The following is a 21,881-nucleotide window of genomic DNA, read 5'->3' as shown; positions in this document are numbered from 1 at the left end:
TATGTACATACGAGTATATAGATTTTTTCGAGTTTCTTCAGAATTCTTCCAAAAATATGTATGTACTAGAGTTGTGCCCGATGAAATATCATCACATGGGTGTTGGCATATTAAGCTATTAAATAAAAAATATTAAAAGAAATTTGTTGGTCCTGTGTTCGATCCGCACGTGGTCGAATTTTTTTCAAATAACTTTTAAATATATTTAATTTAATATTTATATTTAATTGTTTTAATATGAAAAAAATGATGAAAACTAGCTACCTACAAAAATTAATTGATTAAATAAATTTTCAATATATGGCGCTAAATACTCACATACTTACCTAGAGGAAACATTGGTAGCAAACAGTATATATGGAAGTTTTTTCTTTCGTTATTATATTGGATTATATTCGTGCATTTCGTTGGCAGTGTTTTAGCTATGACGTACATATGTATGTCGAATAGAAACGACAATTATAGTACGGCGAGCGTTAGATCAGATACAGAGATACACACACAGACACAAAGTAGCAATATTATATATATGATGTAGGGCTGCCAGATGTCCCGGTTTTCCGGGATTTTCCCGGTTTCACGCATTTGATCCCGGCGTCCCGAAAGGACCTTTTGAGACAGCCAAATATCCCTGTTTCAGATAACTGCTTATTGACCTATTATTATTCAGAAAACCGACAACCCACAGTTACGAAACTGGAAAAAAATGCATGAATCTTTACAAACAATGTTTTTTCTCACTATCAGAAATTTAATTTCAATTATTATAACAAGTTAAAATCAAACATAAACCTAAAACACGGCATTTTCTTTTACTTTCAACAAAAAACTGAATCAAGGTTTTTCTCAATCTTCTTTGGCAAATAAGATGTAATTAATTTCATCTAATATTAAATTCATAATGACTAAATAAACTAAAAAAATGAAAGGAAATACTATATAAAGGCCAGAGCACCAAAATCTTTTATAAAATATATAATATAAAAAAAATTATTCCTATAAGCAAATTATCTGTAACCCCCCAAATCAACTGTAACCCAGTTACAGTTGAATTTAATTGTCCCGATTCGGATATCAATAAATCTGGCAGCCCTATATGTTATGTACATATGTCATGTATTTAAATTTCAGAGAATTTATCATCATACTTAGGTGAACCAGAAATATCTTGACATGGATTCCAAGGAATTTTTGTTGAAAAAAATGTTTTTTTTTTAATATTTTATTTGTCAAATTGATTTTAGGAATATATTGACTAATATATAATGACTAATATAATAACTACATGTTATAATATATAATGACTAATATAATAACTACATGTTATTTCTATATACAAGCTACTGTATGTATTCGTTTCCAGTTTCTTCATTCAAAAAACGATTTGGTTGGGGTGCTGCAGTACCACAGTTCATATAGACGATCCACATCTGGCCTTAAGACGTTTGTTGGGATAAAACCCGAAATAAATCATTTCAATAAGCTAACAGTTTATTTAATTCAATTCGAAAGTCATTTCATTTTACAAAGTGTGGTAAATTTTTTATTAACTTTACAAGGTGTTAATTTTTAACAAGTCTTTCGTTACTGAACTTTATACTCAAAGAAAATTACTTTTTAATGAAGGAAATTATCGAAAATTACGGAAATTTTCTCAGAACGACGAGAGTGTGTCCGAAAGAAGAAAATAAAAATAAAGAATTTTCCGGTCATTGTTCACAGTTTAGCGGTAAACATAATTAATATTATGTACACTTCACGCGTATTATTCGAGTTTTCTCGCGAAAACTTTTCACATGCGTCAACATTTTTTTTTAAAATAAAATTTAAACCATATAAAAGCTGCTAGTGTGGAAACTGAAACTACCAATCGCAACTTGAACGGCTTCAGCAGTGGTCATAAACAGTTTTCAGGCGAACCCAAATCCTCCAAGATGCATATCGCAAGCCTGACGTTTCTAATCTTGGCCATCTTTACATCGAACATAACCAGTAAAAAAATAAAAATTAGTAAGACAATTGTACAATACTTTTTACTATATCTACATATGTACGTAGTGACAATAGATGAAGTTTTGTGATCATGCGAAAATTCGAACACAAGATTTTGACTGATTCGAACTTAGAATCGATCACTGATCACGTTTTCACGAACTAGAAAAAATGTGTGTTTCTGTGTGTCGTTCTATCAAATCAAATAAATAAAATTAGTATCGGTTCTTATCGATACAACGTCTTTTTTAAAGCACCACTAACTAGCCGTTTCAAAATAATCATAATTTTGGATTTTAATGTCATGTAATGCTGTCGACTAGTAGTGAATTGTTATAGTCTCTTCCATAATTTAAATACAGCCTTCGACATTGGTGTAGAGTTTATATAGCACGTGGTCTTTTCATTGGCCCTAGGCTATTAAAGGTTGAGGACCACAGGTTTAAAAAAGAGCTAATGGATTTTTTACACGGAGCTAGGAAAAGTTCATCAAAGTCCTTTAATGACGATTGTATTTTCATTATATAATTTTATTATTTTCAGCAACTGGATTAGTATGCGAAGAAAAACGTTTAATAGTAGACACGCACAATCGCATGAGACAACAAATTGCTTCAGGAAGACTTCCAGGACAGCCGAAAGCATCCAACATGCAAAAAATTGTATGCATCGTATAATAATAATCCAAATAATATCATGAAGTTAAATATTAATAGGTGCATTTGAAATTTAGGTATGGGACGACCAATTAGCTGACCTGGCTCAAAGTTATGCTGATAAAATGAAGTTCAAACACAATAAAAATCGTAGTGACGGTATGTATATAAGTAAATGTATATTGATTTGTTTGATTTAAAGTCAAAATTTTTAACTATTGTTCAATTTTATAGATCGTTTTATGGTGGGAGAAAATTTGTACGTAAGTTGGAGCACGGGATCTAATGGTGCTTCAAATTGGACAGAGCCAATTAACGATTGGTTTGAAGAGCATGAATACTACTCCTACAAACCTTTGGTTCCTAATCCAGCTACTGGACATTACACACAGGTATGTTAGACTTATTTACATCGATTCAAATGCAGGTGTGTCTATAGTATTTGATTTAATTTAATGAAAAATGAATTACAGGAAGGGTAAATCATATATCTATCCATTATTGCTAGATATGGGGTATACTAAATATATAATTTAAAATTTTTAAAACTGGAATACATATATGTATTAATTTTGAAAGTTATCTGAACTAGTTAAGAGGGCTGTACACCAGAATCCTTAATTTTGTTGCCGTTCCTTTCTTCGATATATATATTGAGTGAATGCGACAATATATATCAATATATATATTGAGTGAATGCGACAGTTGCGCTTCGACCAGATAATACGTATTTTAAATTGACAAAATTGAGGTTTCGTATTCTCCTATTTTCTCCTCCAAAACTGGACTAATTTTTAAAAAAATTTCATCATCGGTATGAGAACAATATTTTCTGTGCAACAATGCGCGTATTTTTTTTTAAATCGACCGTTAAATAAGCACGCTGGACCCTTTTCGTGGGTGTAAAAAAGAGGCGATTGTATAGATATTTGGCGGCTCTTAGCTCCTATAAAAAATAACTAATCAAAAAAAAATAAAACGATAGATGCATCCCAATGGTGGATATCAATAGCATATTAAAAAATAAATTCTCTAGTGACATAATTGAGGAAGGGAGAAGTGTAATACGTTTGTATGGACAAGGCGCTGCTGTCCAGCCCTCTTAAGATTGTCTATAGCAATTTTTACCATTTGAAAAAGGTAATTTACTAATAAAATATAGGCAGGGTCGTGCCTAGGTGTTCGGCCGCCTGTGTGCAAACTTAAATCTGCCGAGCTTTAATTTTATCAGCATTTGTATAAATCATAATAATAAAAAAATAAAAAAATGAAGTGCATGCTATCACAATAAAAATTAACCAGAAAAACAGAAAGAAAACCAAAACGTTTAGTTCTGAACAGGATCAGACAACAAGAGAGACTGAACGTTTTCAAGTTCATTGTTGAAAATATAGTGTTCTTACCCTCAACCCCGCATCTACGACATTGTTCTTTCGATGACCAATCAATACTCAACATCCTTGAAGAAATACATCTGGCAGTCGCAAAGATAATAGAACATAAAAGACCTAGCTCTATGTGGACTGAAGCTATACCTGCTATCCCGTTATTTCCCTGAATTATAGTTCGGGTGTGTTACAAGTTGTAACTTTCCACAGCAATTCACAAGTACATATACAACAAGATAACCTAAATGCATTTTAAAAATTACTGTCTTGTTTCGTATTTTTTAAGGAATATAATTTTTTCGACCCACATTTATTTCGGCCGCCTGTGTGCGTTGCACACATTTGTACATATGGTAGGCGCGGCCCTGAATATAGGGTAACTGTATCATTGTGTGAATAAAACACAAATAAAAGAATATATAATAGTATTAGTATAAAACATCAGTTTATAAATATATAATAATTCTTTAAATTAAGACAATTAAGACGGTTATGTTGATTTAGTTTGATGCCTTTCATTCGATTTTTATTTAAAGCAAAATTTATTTATCTATATATGTATGTATGTTTATATATATATTTAAACAAGGATGGATGTTTGTATGTTTGTTGATTTATTCACTGTAAATCGACATTTTTCGATTTAAAACCATCAACTGTAATATACTCAAACTCTAAATTAGTTATGTATATAGGTATACAAATTTCTACTAACGTTCACTTGATCAATGATGCATTGCCAGCTTCATTCTGTTATTATTCCAATATTTATATGTTATATATTAATTATTATATTAATACCTGATTTCAGATTGTGTGGGCTGACACTCTTTATGTCGGCTGCGGTTATACAGCTTTCAAAAATCAAATTATGATTCACAAATTATACGTGTGCAATTATGGCCCTGCGTAAATATTTCATATATAAATAGGTTTATATAAACAATACTAAATTAATCAGAATCTATTCTAAAGTGCCGTTTACATTCCAGGGGTAATATGTTGACACAATATCCTTACCAGACAGGAAAAGGATGCGAAAACCTATGTTGCAAATCACAATGTGGACGTTTGTATGGAGATCAATGTTAACCTTAATTGATATGTAAATTATTTTATAAGAAATAAAAAATCGTTTATAGAGAAAAAAGAACAAGGCAAATAAATGTGTATATTTTTTATTATCACTACAGCATGTTAATTATATGGACCCTTCACATTGTACGCAGCTTTGTTATTGACGTTGTATTTAAACACATCGTCATTGTAAAGTCTTGTTAGGATGATTGCTAGTTTATTGGCATTAGAGACGATCGTACTTGAACTTAGGATCAATTTAAATGTTACATTTTTCACAGAGAATGGCGTATCGTTAAAATTATGCGCTCGATATTGCGCAGTATTAAATTGTAAAAAAAAATACAGGTACAAAACAGCCTATGTAATTATTATGTGTCTACAATGATAATGCAGTAGTTTAATTACGGTGCGTGTGTAAATTTATAGATGAAAAAAAATAAACACTAGAAAAATGTAGTGATTATTTATGGAATGGGAATAAATAATAATAAAACAAAATCGATTGACGATGCTGCAAAAAATGGTTGTCATGTTTGAGTAGAAATATTTATTCATAATTTGCATTATTATTTATAAATAAAATGCAATAAATAATACGTATATTCAAATTGATTTTAATATATAATATGTACATATAAGGTGGCTCACAAATCAGGAAGTTTTATTTTAAAAATAAGAAAAACTACGTACATAAAGTAAAAGAAGATACAATAGAAAGGTGATAAAACAATTTTTATTCTCTCCCAAAAAAATTAATCTTGGATTTGTGGAATTTACAATCTATGTACATATGTATGTATGAAACCAGGTAGCTACTGCAATAGGGAGTCAATCTAATTCAATGAGTAATACACGGCGTAACTTTTAAGCCAACCAATATAAAAATGGAAACAATACAATGCATATATGTATGTATGTATATATATGCGGTCTCCGTGACGAGCCAGAATGTTAAATTACAGAAAACGCAAATATCGTAAGGCACAGATCAAAAATCGAAAGATCTTAAGTCGAAAAATCAAAAAAAAGGGTGCATGGTAAACGGTACATACTCACGTACATACTCACTTAATTTGCGCGAGCAGGATACAATAGGAACAAGAGGAACAGACTTTTCCTCCCGTATTAATGTGCGCGCGCAGAATACGGGAGGAAAAGCCTGTTCCTCTTGTTCCGGTTGTACCCTACTCGCGCAAATTAAGTGATTATGAACCGTTTACCATGCACTCTTTTTTTTTGATTTTTCGACTTAAGATCTTTCGATTTTCGATCTTTGCCTTCCGATATTTGTGTTTTCTGTAATTTAACATTCTGGCTCGTCACGTAGACCCATGTATACATATGTGACCATATTTTTTTGGAGAATTTAAAAAATGCTTTATAAGTTTATAGCATTTATTATAAAATATAGTAGTGTACACAATTTATAAATCCAAACAATCATATTTATTACACATCATTGAAATTTAAATGTCATTAATTTTTCCCACAAGAATGATTTTTTTTAATAACGCTGGTTCGGGCTTTAAAAAATCATAAAATTGCATACAGCTCATTTCAAAGTTGCATTTGGTATAAATTTATGCATCTAGTGTCTAGTTGTAGTTCACATATTGTACACTTATTTATTTCTATAAAGTTTGGACCATTGTAGCATTACAGGAATTCCTAATGCGCCACAATGATCAAAAATATAACACAAAAGAATTACTAAATCATGAAAATATTCGTTCAATGTGGTCATTAGATCCAGGATTTTTCAAGTGTTTTTGATAGGAATTTCTTTATCTGTGAAATATTCAAAAATTTCAATCATTTGTCATTTTGTCGGCATTTGTTGACCTTTACAATTGTGACATTATTTTATATACACGAAATTTTATCGAATACTTCGTCGTACAGTATATTTAAGTGGAGAAGTGTAATACGTTTGTATGGTCCAGCCTTCTTAAGTGCCAACAGTCAAAAGCTATCTTCAAATCACTCACCAGGTGTCGCATGAAACTTGAAGCTGTCAAAACTTTTTTGGCATTTCAAAACGCCAAGAATTTAAAGGGAAATCCTATGGAAACCACTAATATTAAAAATATTGCAACCCAGGGTATGAAAGAACGAAATGAAATGAAACTTCGATCAATGTTATTAAGCTACATATAAAAATTGAGGATATATAATACATATGTATGTGTTTAAACATTTCAATAAAATTAACAAAATCTACACCACTGCTTTTATGGAGCTATTCAATTAAGTGAAGTGTGCTTACAAAAAAATTATGTAACGAGCAATTATTTCCAACATGATGTACACGACTTTTTTCGTTGTTTTTAAAATCTTCAATGTCATTACCTTTACTACATGCTATTTAACGATTTACTTCACATAAAAATTTTGCTTAACAACTTCACAATTTGCCATAAATAACGCTGTTAATCAACAATCTCAAAGCATAGCAGGAACGACGATCCAGACGATAAGTCATCATTATGTTTCGAAACTGCTTCATATATAATATTTTATTAATATTACCCATTGTCAGAGCTCAAATAGTCTGTGAGTATTAATTGATTGTTGGGAATTGATTGAATATTTGTGAATTTTATCAATTTAAAACTTCAAAACAGCCAGTGGACTGTCATGTGAAGACAGGAGAGTCATCGTCAATGTTCACAATCAACTGAGGGAACAGGTAGCTTCCGGTAAACTGAAAACTCAACCGAAAGCTTCTGACATGCAACTGATTGTCCGTACACGTATTGGTAATTTGCATGAATTTAGTGCGATTTTATTAAATCATTTTAATTACATTCAAGGTATGGGATGACAAATTAGAAAGCATGGCACAGAAGTGGGCAAACAATATGCAAATTGGACATAGTAAAAATAGAACGGATGGTATGTATCATATTACATATATTCTTAACAATTAAAAATCACAGAAGAAAATTTAGAGTAATGCATTGTATAGTTCGTTTTTCAACTGGTGAAAATTTAATGGTTATTGGACCATATTTGAACTTCGATATTGTTCCCAAGTGGGAAGAAATCATTAATGATTGGTTCAACGAGCACAAGTTGTACAAATATCAACCTTATGTGAAAGATAAAGCCGTCGGTCACTACACTCAGGTAAGGATATTGATGCTTTGAAATCATTTCAGAGAGTAATTGATGATGTATCAGGAAATTTTGTATAATTTTAGATGATCTGGGCGACTACTAAGTACATAGGCTGTGGATTTGCAACGTTTACATGGAATCAAGGACCAATCGCTTATTATGTGTGCCATTATGGACCGTCGTAAGTTCTGGTGATTGTTTTTTTTGTATTGCAATTTCTATTTATATTGCTAAATTATGTTTTGTGTTTTTAGTGGTAATTATTTGGGAAGATATCCATATGAAAGCGGACCAGGGTGTGATTATCTTTGTTGTGATGTACAATGCTCTAGTCTATATGGAAAATATTGTGAAACTAATTCATATAAATAATGACAAACTTCAACCCGTCACAGTTTAATGACCTATGTATGTACAAATTTGTATTACCAGAACAATTTATTCTCAATCTAACGTGGACGCCAGTGTTTAATAATAATTTGACTGCTGTAAGATAAACAGTTAGATATCATTTGAAAAGCAAATTACAACTACTTATTAAATTTTATATCATTTATCAAAAATCTTTCCTGATCAGCCAATTGTGTAAATTAACATAGGAAGATTTGTTTCCATTATAGGTTGTGACAATTACAATTTTCAAATGAATGTGACGGTGACTAGTGATTAATTTGAGAGCATTGTCATCATGAGTATAAAACCATGGAAAATATTTAATTTCAACAAGTGATGGCCTGTACTTCATATTACACATTGATAAAAGCAATTTTCTCAAAATGATTGTATTGTTATAAAGTTTTGCTAAATTGAACATATATACATATGTACGTATACATATTTATATATACATATATATATATATATATATATATATATATATTTTTTTTTTTATATTTTATAATTTTCTTTTTGTGTAGCCATAGTGACGACTTGGAGCTAATCTTTGAAGTCATTATGGCGAAATTATATAAAAATAAATAAATAATATGCAGATACATTTGAACTGTACATATGTGTTGTTAATGGTCCTATGTCCTTTTTACTTCTTTGGCGGATTTGATACAAATTTGATAAAAAAAAACCAAACCATCAAAATATTAATAAATTTTATAGCATTCCTTAAAAAATAATAACTACATTTTTTTTTTACAATCGGAAGGCTGTTTATTTTGAAATATATTTAAAAATTCTTATTTTTTATTATTGAGAGAGAAATCTATATCCAAAAAGAACTGTATACTTTCAAATGAAATGTGAGATAGGAATGATATTATGAGTATTAATTTTATAATATGTAATAAATTATTATAGTATGATATTTATTTAAAGCTTGGACTATTGTGGCATTACAGGAATTCCTAATGCGCCACAATGGTCAAAAATATAACAGAAAAGAAAAGACACAAAATAATAACTTAGACATAACAAAAACAAAACATATAATATCAGTGGCGGACTGGCCCTACAAGCGAACATGCCCGATGGCATGTGGGCCCCACTATCTGTTAGAAAATATGGGCCCTCAGTAAAATTAAATAACTTTTTAACTATTTCACGCGTGTAAAAATTTATAGGATATTGGACTTTGGGACCTAAAGTTTGGGTATTTCAACAAAACAAATTTCTTACGATATACACAAACAACTAATACCTGCTTTAACAGCCCAAGGATCGGTTAACTTTTTTTATTAGGCTCGAAATGTAAGTTTCAACATTTGCGTGGGCCCTTTTGCTGGGCCCATTTCTAACCTCAATATTATGTATATACCAATACCTATGTAACAACTACCTACTGAAATAAAAATGGGAATAAACAAATTTCCGTGAATAATATAAACTGAATTACTTAAAACAATTTTGATAGGACGATTCATCATCAACCAGCGATTTAAATTTACTTCATACTTTCAAAATAACATTTGATTATACTTCGACGATATAGTAAGATTTAAATACACAATTTTAAACAGTTTCCGAATATAAAATCTATTCGTAATCTAGACACATCCATGTATATAGAAATATAGGATAGGGGCCCCCTCCCCAAAATCCCGATTTTCGCATGATCACAAAACTTTATCTATTGTTATTACGTACATATGTATGTATGTATGTACATAGATAAAGTGAAAAGACAGTCAGTGGAAATTAAGTTAACCCAAAGGGTTAAGGGCTAAGGGTTGATAGTGTTTTAGTGACTCAGTTTGATGGTCGATTTTTGTTGACCATGTGAAGATTTTTAGAAAAAAATTTTCACCTGCGGCGCTTTTTTCACTTTTTACATAATATTTTTTTATATGTAATTATTCTATCAAAAATAAGCTTATTTTTTTCATATTTTATAACTCAATAAGGTGTATGCAAAGAATATTTTCCATTTTTATTCCGATATAAAAAAGATTTTTTGAAAAAAAATTCAATTTGACCAATCTTTGCCTGCGCCCCCCAAGAAAAAGCTGAAATGACGTCCCTGATTGTTTTCTACCGAAAGTAAAAGCCGCATTATTTTATGATGCATTCTATTTACCTAGGACAAGGCTTAAAAAGAAATATACAATGTAATTTATGGATCTATTTTGCTTTTGCCATTTTTCTTGTACTTAAATTTGTTTATTCCCATTTTTGAAATTTTTTTTTTTTTTTACCCTTGATTTTTAGCGTGGCGGAAAGAAGAAAATTTTGTTATATGGGGGGGAGGGGGGACAAATTTTTTTAACCCTGGGTGGGCCCCCTTTGACTCCTGGCATGCACTAATTTCAGTCCCAGTCCGCCACTGTATAATATGATATATAATTATTCTAATGTAATAATATATGTATAATTAATAATATAATGTAATAATATAGGTACAAATAATATAATATGTACAGTAATTGTGTAATATGCATAATTCAATTATTTTAGAACTATTTTTAATTGAAATATTTTCCAATAATCTCAGTACTATAGAGAAAAATTTCAATACATGGAATTAAATCGAAAGAAATAGATAATACATTTTTGAGTTATATATCGCTCGCTTGGTGCACAGATATTGTATGTCTACTTTTGAACTTGTATAGAATTCTAAGTTTGTAGATGCTGAAAAAAATCAGGTTTTTCATTTCAAAGAAATTTATGTATACCGCATAAATTACCTTGAAAGGAAAAACCTGAATTATTCCAGCATCTACAGACTTAAATTTCGATACCAACTTAAAATATGATACAAATTCAAAATTCATTTGTTAAAATGCTTAACAGCGGGTTTCCAGAAAAACAAAGGTACATACATATAACATACACTACAATTTTTTCAATATTTTTTCTATACTATTCTGCCAAGCTTCTAAGAAATACACACGTAGTTTATTACTGGAAAAAATTATAATGTCTGTGTTAAAACTTTGCGTGAGTCTTTTACACAGTGTTTTGTTCATATTTCCTGACGGGCAAATTGAGTCCACTCACTGCCTTTTTTTTTTTGTTCGAAAACACAACATGTGTATGACCGTGAAAAATTCCACAAATGCGAAAAGGCAAACATTACATTTTCGAGTCACACAGTGTATGAGCAGATGTACATACGCATATTCAGAATGAAATAATTATGAAAATTTTTCATCGGTTCGCAATATTTCAATACATTGACCTCATTTGAGCATCTCGTAATGATTCATTTCCGTATTCCACATTCACATTTGAGTTGCATTGAAAAAATAATACATAAAAAACCGTCGAAAGAATATTCAAATAAGTTTTTTAACCTGGTAATTCAGGCATAAAGATTATTAAAGCTTTAATAAACAATTAGTAAAATTTGTGTATATTTTTAACACCATTGCAAATCAATTAATATAAAATGTATAGGGCTTAAAATGAACTACAATAATATATTTTATGCCAGATAAACATACTGAAAATTTCAGCGATCGATTGTTTGACTTAGCAAAATGCGTATCGCAATATTCATTATGCAAAACTTTTCGATGATTCTTTACTGTTAATGAGATATAAATACCAATGCCATGATGAGTTTAATGCTGTGTGTATACGCTTTTATTATCGAATAATTTATGCTTACGTTATTATTGCAGTTGATTTTCAGCACATGCATGACAGTATAAATAAGGCTAAGCTTTGCTGATGATCATTCATATGTCATTTTTGACTCGGGCTAGTACGTTTACTTACTGCTTGCCAAAAATGGCTAGAATGATTGTTTTGTTTTGCTGTTGTCTGGTGATCTTGTTTAACTCTGAAGCACGGGATATATGTATGTAAATATATTTTTGAGATCAAATTATTTAAAATTATTAACAAGGTGATAACAATATATATATATATATATATATATATATATATATATATATATATATATATATATATATATATATGTATATATATATCTGGTTTTATTAATACACTTGGATTTATCTTTTTTGCATTGATCGTCATTTAAACACATGTTTTATTTGTGAAACTTTTGTTAATACATATGTATATAAAATCTCATATTTATGTCTAGTCTCTTTACAACACCATGTAATGTATTTCACGTACACAAAATATGACATTTTCTCGTTAATAAAAGAAATTAGCATTAGGAAAATTGAGTAAAACAAAGCGATTCGAAACAATTTACAAATGTTCGTTTTCGAAGAATTCCGTAAATTTACAATTACTGTATTAAACAACTGCATTGCACTGATTTAACTGAAATATGATGTATGTGTATTAACGAATATGTTATCAGAGCGAGATTCACCATTTAAGATGTGGTATTAAAATAAAGGACAAACTATAAATGTTGGCTTAATAAGGAGAGTCATAAACTTTCAATAACTTAGCGTTCAATATATAATTTTTGTTATCTTTTTTATGTTCGTGTTAAAAGAAAATATATGTAAGAAACTCCACACATTAATTTTTCATACTAATCATTTTCATGATAATCGATTTCCACTGTAATTATCTACAATACAATAGCTCTTGAATGCGCGCATTCATATTTGTGAGAAATAGCAGCAGTAAGTAATTTAAGGATTAATAGCTTCTGATTTTAATTCAAAGCTGGATCTGTATCCAACGATGACAAGCAAATTATCCTCGACAGACACAATGAATTGAGAAAAATAGTCGCCGAAGGGGAATTGAGCGGACAACCGAAAGCATCTAATATGAATCGATTGGTAATTGTTTGGAATATTTTTTGCATTAATTTTTGTTTAATAAATATGATAATCAAAAGGAAAAAATGTGATCCTGGGATTTGATATAACAAAATAATCAAAAAAAAAGGGTCATTCAATATATAAAAAATACATTATTGTATTTAAATGCTTTTTCTATTATATTTTCAGGTATGGGATGATAAATTGCAAGCTCTTGCACAGCATTGGGCACACCAAGGAAAAAGGGAGCACAATCAACAACGACATGATGGTAAATTCTAAACATACACTATCAGATGTAACCGAGTATATAATTATTCGTTACTAAGGCCAAATGATAATAATAACATGCTACTATGGTCATATAAAAAACAATAAAAAAGAAACACGCTAATTAATTATCTAATAATTATACTCCTGTTAAAATGTTCATAATTAGCCATAGATGTAGAATAACCTAGATATACCATTACATACAAATTTCGTTGGAGATCTTGTCACCACTAACTGAGGGGTGCGGGGGATTTAACTAGCGGGGAAATGGTAAAAAAGGAGGAAACGCAGCGGTCGGCAGTGGTCAGCAACTAGTTTATGTATATGTACATGCACTGAAGTTTTATTTTATTTATAACTTTATTTTATTGGACACTCCGCGTGACAGTAAATCAAACTAACAAAGCCATATTAAGAAAAAAATATTTAGCTATACACACTGTATTAAACTACAAATGTATGTTACTATAATAAAACCATCATTAACTATTACAATATTTAAGCATTAGTAACTTCCAAAAGGATCAATTTTAAAGCTGACACTTTAATATTTAGTTCATAAAACTTAATGTCGATTTCTGAATTTCCTTCAGTGCCAACAAGATATACGCGTGCATTTAGTGAGAGGTTGTCGACCGCTGTTCCATCAGTGCATAAAAGACTAGGTACATACATCGCGCCGATATTTCATTATATGTTAAAATAGGTAATTGGACTATTCGTCACATTGGGGTGGTCACAGAGACAATTTTTGCCATGAAAATCGCGAATACACAATATTTGGCACTCAAGTTCTCGTTTCTATGATAGTTATCGTTAGTATGATGGACTTTTCGGCTGCCAGATGTTCCGTTATAGAGATTTTAGTGACTTTGTGACGAGTAATTTGTGACCAGTAATCACCGAACCATTAAAATACTACTATAATTGAAGACATTATATATTAATTCTTACTTATGATATGTGATGCCATCCGCCTTTTTATGTTTTCTTGAGAAATTGTAACACAATTTCACTGAACACGTTGGCATTTTCGAAAAATGTCAATCGACCTTTCTACTTAGAAGCTAACTAGCTGCTGAGACAGAGTGTGCATGATCTGTACTTTTTTTTGTGTGTGCATGGTCCAACAGGGTGATCGGCTTAGAGCGTCAGGGCGTATCTATAGTATTCTATATCTATGTAATTAGCCCAGAATTATCAATAAAATACATATATTAAAAAATATGTCAGAATAATGTAATGAAATATTTAAAATTTACTCTTAAAATAATATATGTATTTAATTAACAGATCGGTTCAAAGTTGGAGAGAACATTTACTATATGTTCGATTCGAGGGCTGAAATTAAAGCTAACTGGACGGTGGCCATCGATGACTGGTATGCTGAAAATAAATTGTACACATTTTCAACAGGTTTCTCGGCAAGCACCGGTCATTACACTCAAGTAGGATTCACATACGAAATACAATATGAATATAAACTTTAAGACATTTTAATAATATGTTATTTTATAGTTGGTATGGGCAAAAACTAAGTATGTTGGATGCGGCTATTCACACTACCGTGAGCATGGATTGACTCACGGTACTTATGTGTGCAACTATGGACCTGCGTAAGTGAACGTTTATTTTAAGTAACAGTATTTTTAGATAGAATTTGGGTTTACGAGTTAAATTAAAATTTTTAGTGGAAATTGGATTGGTGAATACCCGTATGAAACTGGTCCGGGGTGTGAAGAGCTCTGCTGATCTGAGAAATGTGACAAATGTTATGCAGATGAGTGCAATTAAAATAAATTAACATACAGATATAGGTTTCCTAGTTAAGTATTAGAATTTAAGTTGTTCACAAAATTGTTGATATTTTTTTATTTATTTATTTAAAAAATAAAAGTTTTTGTATCAAAATTCAGTTTTCTTTCAGAACCTTTTCACATACATATTTGGATTAATAAGTCATATATAAACTAAACTATGTAATACTGGTTAATATAAATATTTAAAGAACTACATTTGCATATAAGTTAAAATATGTATATATTTTAAACATTGGATTTAAATAGATAATGATGATTCTGTAATTACATATTTGATTTATCATTTGAAAACTAAATCTATCCTTTTATTTCAATATTATTATTAGTATAAAACTGAAAATAATATCTGAAATAAATACTTAAAAAATTGTAAAAAAAAAAAACATTAAAACCGCAACATTCAGGTTGAATTACTTATTATATAATCATATTTGTATCCAGGGAGCAAACATCTACTAGAAAACTTGTCCAATATAATACTGTATATATATTATTATGAATAATTACTCATATGTCATTATTGTAATTGCTGGTAGGGGTTTTCCAATTGGAAAGCACGTTTTCAGATGAAGGATTTGGTATAAATGAGGCTAAAATTTAGTCATTTTAATATCAGACAAATACTTACTAATCCAAAATGGTTAAGCTAATTGATGTGGTTTGTTATTTTATGGCCTTGTTCACATCTGAAGCAAAGAATATGTATATCATTTTTTTTGTTTATAAAATTACTTTAATATTACTAAGAGTAATACATTTTATATTGTATTTAAAGCTGGATTTATATCTTTTTATCAAAAGAAATTCATTTTAAATAGACATAATCAACACATACATATGAAAGTCAGGTCGCAGAAGCTGAAAGCATAAAATATGAATGTAGTGGTAGTTGATTTGAATAAAAATAAAATAATGAAATTATAAAGTAATACTATGCATAAAAAAAATTCATTTTCTATTTTACAATTTAATTTAATTTGGTTAGTAATCATAGTATTATATTATTGTAATGATAATCTACAGCATAATAGGAAAAATAGCTCAAAAACCTATTTACAATCCTTGAAGGAAAGGATGATAATGCCACCTACATATCTTCAAATAAAAAGGAATGGCTTTTAAAACAAAAAAAATATTGTATCAATTTAAGAAGAGGTTTACTGGCTTTAATGAACTTCATAAAATTTTCAGTTTCTCATCATCACTTTCAAATATAAGTGAAAATAATGATCAAATTCAAGCAAAAACCATCGCAATGATTTTTTCCAATGGATGTGGGAAATTTATAATTACAGTTGATTGAATCGCAAAATAACGTTACGTTAACGCAATTGAACTTTTATTATAAATTGAATGTATTGAATCCAGAAAAATACACGGATTTAAAGGACTTATATGAAATGTTTATAAAAAGAATTATGAAAATTATTTTGCCTTTTAAAGTAAATATTTTTAACTTTTTAAAACTAAAAAAAGCAATGAAAATCCTAAAATTCATCATTACAATTTGATCTTCACGAAAATTTAAATGAAAAATAGCTCCCAACCTCGAAAAAGTTGGGTACCCTTGCTCTAAAATAATCAATTGTTGAAATTTCTAATTTTCAAAGAGTAGGGTTTCAAAATAAAAATATTTATACTTTATATACATACATATAATATATTTTCAGATGTGGGATGAAAAATTAGCAACACTTGCACAAATTTGGGCACTTCAAGGAAAACGGGCACACAATCAAAACCGACGTGATGGTAAATTTCATGCATACATATGTATATGTATTTATGTATTAAAGAAAAGTTTCAAATTTTATAAATGTATTCCTTTCATAATAGATAAGAACAATTCAAACACTAATTTAATTATGTATTTGTTAATACAATTCATATCAGAGAAGACTTCAATGAAACATAATTTGAATGATTAAAATGCCTATCACAAAATTGGATATGCAAATTTGTCAGACAATTCTTCATTATTGACATGCAATATATACGCATAGAATATAATACTGTATACACTGTTATTATAATAAACATCATGATTGTAATTGCCGATTGGTGTTGCACAAGTAAGACATACATTTTCAGCAGAAGCAGTCAGTATAAATAAGGTTGATCTTTGGTGATGATCATTCACAAGTCGTTTAAGTCTTGAACTGTTACATCTGCTTACATACTGCTAATCCAAAATGGTTAAACCAATCGTTCTGGTTTGCTGTTGTCTGGTGGTGCTGTTCGCTGCTGAAGCGCGAGAAATATGTAAATATTAGTAGTAAAATTATTTCAGTGTTAATAATTAAAGGATAAACAACAGATTTGTTGTATTTGAAGCTGGATCTGTATCCTGTGACGATAAGAAGATCATCATTGACAAACTTAATGAATTGAGACGGGAAGTTGCTGAAGGAAAATTGATTGGGCAGCCGAAAGCATCCAATATGAATCTATTGGTAATTTATCATTTAAACATGTATTAAAATGAATTTTATTGGAAATATTCAAGATATACAATCTTTTCTAAAACTGCAACTGCTTATGTACTGTACATAGATAAACATAGAAACGAAGAAAATTATATCTTGATACTTGAAATATCAATTAAAATTAAATTCTGAAATATTTGGCCGAATTTAACGATGTGTACAGTAAAAAAATAATATACTATAATTATTTTTAAACGCTTTTATTATTTAAGAAATGCATACAAATTTCTTCTGAATTCAATAAATGAAATTTGTATGTATTCTCAGAGGTTCGGTGATTACTAGTCAAATGTGAACCGGTCACAGGACAACCGGTCGCTCTAGATCGGTCACACGTGATCACCCGTCACACTAAAATTGGTCACACCCGAAAATTGGTCACGAAAAAACTGGTCACACCGAAAAATTAAAAATTGATCGAATTTTTGGGTGTGACCAGTTTTTTCGTGACCAATTTTCGGGTATGACCAGTTTTAGGGTGTGACCAGTTTTAGTGTGACGGGTGATCACGTGTGACCGATCTAGAGCGACCGGTTGTCCTGTGACTGGTTCACATATGACTAGTAGTCCGTTTACCATTCTCAGAATAATAAAAATCATTTTTTTAATACGAAATATATTTTCAGGTGTGGGATGACAAATTGCAAGAACTTGCCCAAAATTGGGCACTCCAAGGAAAAATGGCTCATAATCAAAACCGACATGATGGTAAACTTTAAAAAAAATTAAAAGATAGAATAACGTTGCCCCTGTATATAATCACTCAACATTGTATATAGCAGAATAGACTAGTGGTTAGCATATAATGCTTTGAACATAGTGTTCACGGGTTCAAATCCCACTGGTTTCTGCTTGCCAGACCTTGGATTTGTGACTCCAGGTCGATCGTTTCCTATTAGAGTTTGCCAATTTATCTGATTTTCATTGAAACGATTCCAATTAGCAACCTTTTACCTTACCCATTTTTCGCAAATCTCTAGTTTTCAGCAATGTGTTTGTTCCCTTGTATATTTTTACAATTATGATACAACAGGATTACCTACATGAATTTTTCAATAGTAAATTATGTCTGTAAGACAAATATATTATATTTATATTTTTACTCTTTATATTTCATTAATAGATCGTTTCCAAGTTGGAGAGAACATTTACTTTTCATTCGACCCGAGAGCTGAGGTAAAGGCCAACTGGACAGCGGCCGCCGAGAGCTGGTTTGCTGAAAATAAAGTGTACACATATTCAAAGGGTTTCTCAATGTCGACTGGACATTATACTCAAGTAAGATTCATATGCGATATACATATGCACGTTATATATAGAAATTTGGGAAACTTTACTAAAAAAACGCCTTATAGGTGGTTTGGGCTGATACCATTTACGTTGGATGTGGTTTTTCACACTACCGTGAGAATGGACAGACTACCGGTACTTATGTGTGCAATTTTGGACCCGCGTAAGTTCAAGTTTAAGTGAAGGTACTGATATTTTAATACGAGGGTTTGGTTTATAAGCTAAATTTAAATTTTGCAGAGGAAATTTCGCAGATCAATACCCATACGAAACTGGAACAGGGTGCGAAGAACTTTGCTGCACCGAACAGTGTGGCAAATTATATGGCGATGAATGTAACTGAAGCTGACATGTTAAGGATATCTATTTCCCAATGAGGCATTAGAATTTATTTTTTGATTAAATTGTTGATTAGTTTTTGTAGTTAGAACTAAAAATAAATGTTTGTTGCATCAAAATTGTGTTTAATCATTATATACATAATATATTGAAATTGCTGACATGTGTTTCTAAATAAAATAAAATACAGACTTTCAAAAGAACCGTTTTGTATTGATAAGACTTAGCTTCTTTGACAATGATTGTTTATAAGTCATTTTAGTTTCAAAATATTACAACTACTTTCTTAGTGCTGATCCAAAATAGTTGAACCATTTGGTATATTTTGATGTTGTCTGATGGTTATATTAACAGCCGAAGTATGATATATATGTACCTACGTTAATGTATTTTATTCATAAAATTAGTGACCAATATAATAGTTTAAAGGTTGATTAATTTATGTAATTTTTACGTTTGAAATTTGTAATGATCCAAGTCTGACCAGCAGCGTTTAAGATTATACTCTTTTCAATCGAGGTTAGCTCATGGGATAGGACTCAGTGACCTCTCGGTGCTTAGTATCAATGCAACCACCGAGCCACGCTGCTGGTTAAATAATATAAACAGCTAGTGTTGTGCCCGTTGATCAGTGCCGGTTTTAGGAGGGGCTGGCCGGGTGGCGCCCAAGGGCACCGAGTAAGTTAGGGCATCACTTGATGCGCCGAGGGCGCTTCAAAATTTAAAATTAGAGCGCCAAAGGCGCTACAAAACTTAAGATCACAGCGCTTAAGGAGCCTCTACGTTCCAAGTTTAAGCATTTGTACCAGGGAAATTGTATTCATTGGGCGAAGACGCATTCCCTTTTATATTTTATTATGCTTCTAAAAACAATTAGTTTCACATTTACTTGTGGCATCCACAATTTAATTGACTCTGAAAAATCTTCTGTAACACCACAAAATTTTTTCGGTATTCTCTAAAGATTGTTTACCCTATTTTCGGCTGGGGATTTTTGTATTTTGGTAACAATCTACCGGAAAAAAACGAACTTTGTAAATATTGTGTCGATATTCAAATTAAGCTCACCGCGAATTAAAAATCTGATATTATTAGTAAGAAACTTTGAAACGAAGCCTTGGAGTCACAAATATCCAAGTCTAACAAGCAGTATAGCGGTATCGAACCCAATAATCGTTTGGTGCTAAACAAACACGGGTTCGGTGATTACTGGTCACAAAGTCACTAAAATCTCTATAACGGAACATCTGGCAGCCGAAAAGTCCATCATACTAACGAGAACTTGAGTGCCAAATATTGCGTATTCGCGATTTTAATGGCAAAAATTGTCTTTGTGACTACCGCAATGTGACTAATAATTAGGGTTGCCAGATAATAATTTGATAAAGGAGGGCAGATGGGTCTAATAAAAAGGAGGATTTTCTGTAAAAAAGGAGGACATTCAGAAATTAAACGATTTTTTTATATTATTTTTCTTCATTTTAATAATATTTAGCTGAGCTACCAATTTTGGAAAGAAATTCTTGGTTTTTTAAACAAATAATTATAAAAATCTTCACATGTCATGTTTTTAAAGTTGTATTGAGTAAGAATTAAAGATTTAACTGACTGCACACTTAGTCTATTCCTCTCTTTGCTCCACTGAGTATTAATCAGTGAAAAAACTCTTTCCACATATGCGTTATGTGCGCTTATACAAAAATAAAACTCGCAGATCTTGAGCAGTTCTGAGAAACATTCAATGTTTTTAACACTTTTGAAGTAGATTATCCACTGCTCGTGCAACTTCAAATCATAATATGCTTCATCTTCATCTGAAATGAAATCAAGTTACAAAATTGATCGTGTAGCTTAACATCGTCAATCTCTACACCTCTGATGCTCAAGAACTCAATGCATGAAACTGTGGCAGCCCCAAAGGCTGGCCGTAAACGAAGGTATTTTCACCCCGAGGGCGGTCAGCGCGTCACGGGAAGCTATCTCTTCCCTTCGGACCTCACAACCGACAACACTTCTCTCGTCTCCCACACTCGCTGTACCTGAACCAATAAACATTGTTTCCCGAAGCCAAACACCGCGTTTCAATCAATCGCCTGCTCTCCATAAAACCAAATCATCATGCCCTACCCCCTTTTTCGCCTCCCGCCAGTCCCGCCCGATGTTTAGCAAAAAGGAGGACTTACAGTAGGTAAGGGAGGACAAAACATGGAAAAGGAGGACATGTCCTCCTTTTGGATACCATCTGGCAACCCTACTAATAATCCAATTGCCCATACACGCTATC

The 21,881-nt window shown here is 30.9% G+C and overlaps 2 protein-coding genes across 3 annotated transcripts in view; both read left to right on the top strand.

The window, feature by feature from the left end:
- The first annotated feature begins 1,871 nt into the window (after window positions 1-1,871).
- Window positions 1,872-15,569, top strand: LOC143915889 (uncharacterized). Its single transcript, XM_077436710.1, has 18 exons — window positions 1,872-2,010; window positions 2,536-2,654; window positions 2,726-2,807; window positions 2,883-3,040; window positions 4,848-4,945; window positions 5,309-5,461; window positions 7,656-7,669; window positions 7,741-7,859; window positions 7,930-8,011; window positions 8,085-8,245; window positions 8,320-8,417; window positions 8,491-8,567; window positions 12,354-12,491; window positions 13,289-13,407; window positions 13,579-13,660; window positions 14,956-15,110; window positions 15,181-15,278; window positions 15,354-15,569. The coding sequence occupies exons 1-18, from the start codon at window positions 1,935-1,937 to the stop codon at window positions 15,412-15,414; spliced, it is 1,890 nt and encodes a 629-aa protein (XP_077292836.1). The 5' UTR covers window positions 1,872-1,934; the 3' UTR covers window positions 15,415-15,569.
- A 2,059-nt stretch (window positions 15,570-17,628) lies between these two features.
- LOC143915475 (venom allergen 5.02-like) overlaps window positions 17,629-21,881 on the top strand; it is a 191,547-nt gene continuing 187,294 nt past the window's right edge. The window contains exons 1-6 of one of the 2 annotated variants that reach the window (XM_077436148.1): window positions 17,629-17,744; window positions 17,817-17,935; window positions 18,595-18,676; window positions 19,092-19,246; window positions 19,324-19,421; window positions 19,499-19,605. In XM_077436148.1, coding sequence (XP_077292274.1) covers window positions 17,675-17,744; window positions 17,817-17,935; window positions 18,595-18,676; window positions 19,092-19,246; window positions 19,324-19,421; window positions 19,499-19,601 — 627 coding nt within the window. In that variant the 5' untranslated portion in view covers window positions 17,629-17,674 and the 3' untranslated portion in view covers window positions 19,602-19,605. Of the gene's footprint in view, window positions 17,745-17,816; window positions 17,936-18,594; window positions 18,677-19,091; window positions 19,247-19,323; window positions 19,422-19,498; window positions 19,708-21,881 lie in introns of those variants that run through there. The other variant, XM_077436147.1, reaches the window with a different exon arrangement.

Source organism: Arctopsyche grandis, chromosome 8 (genome assembly GCF_051622035.1).
Source record: "Arctopsyche grandis isolate Sample6627 chromosome 8, ASM5162203v2, whole genome shotgun sequence".
In the NCBI taxonomy this organism is placed as follows: Eukaryota; Metazoa; Arthropoda; class Insecta; order Trichoptera; family Hydropsychidae; genus Arctopsyche; species Arctopsyche grandis.
Note: the sequence above shows the minus strand (reverse complement) of the source record. Positions and strands in the feature narration are given on the sequence as shown.

Coding starts and splice junctions, on each gene's coding strand:
- LOC143915889 (XM_077436710.1), top strand. CDS start 1,935: ATGCATATCGCAAGCCTGACGTTTCTAATCTTGGCCATCTTTACATCG. Junction 4,946..5,308: donor GTGTGCAATTATGGCCCTGC/GTAAATATTTCA, acceptor GTCATTGTAAAG/TCTTGTTAGGATGATTGCTA. Junction 8,012..8,084: donor TAGTAAAAATAGAACGGATG/GTATGTATCATA, acceptor TGCATTGTATAG/TTCGTTTTTCAACTGGTGAA.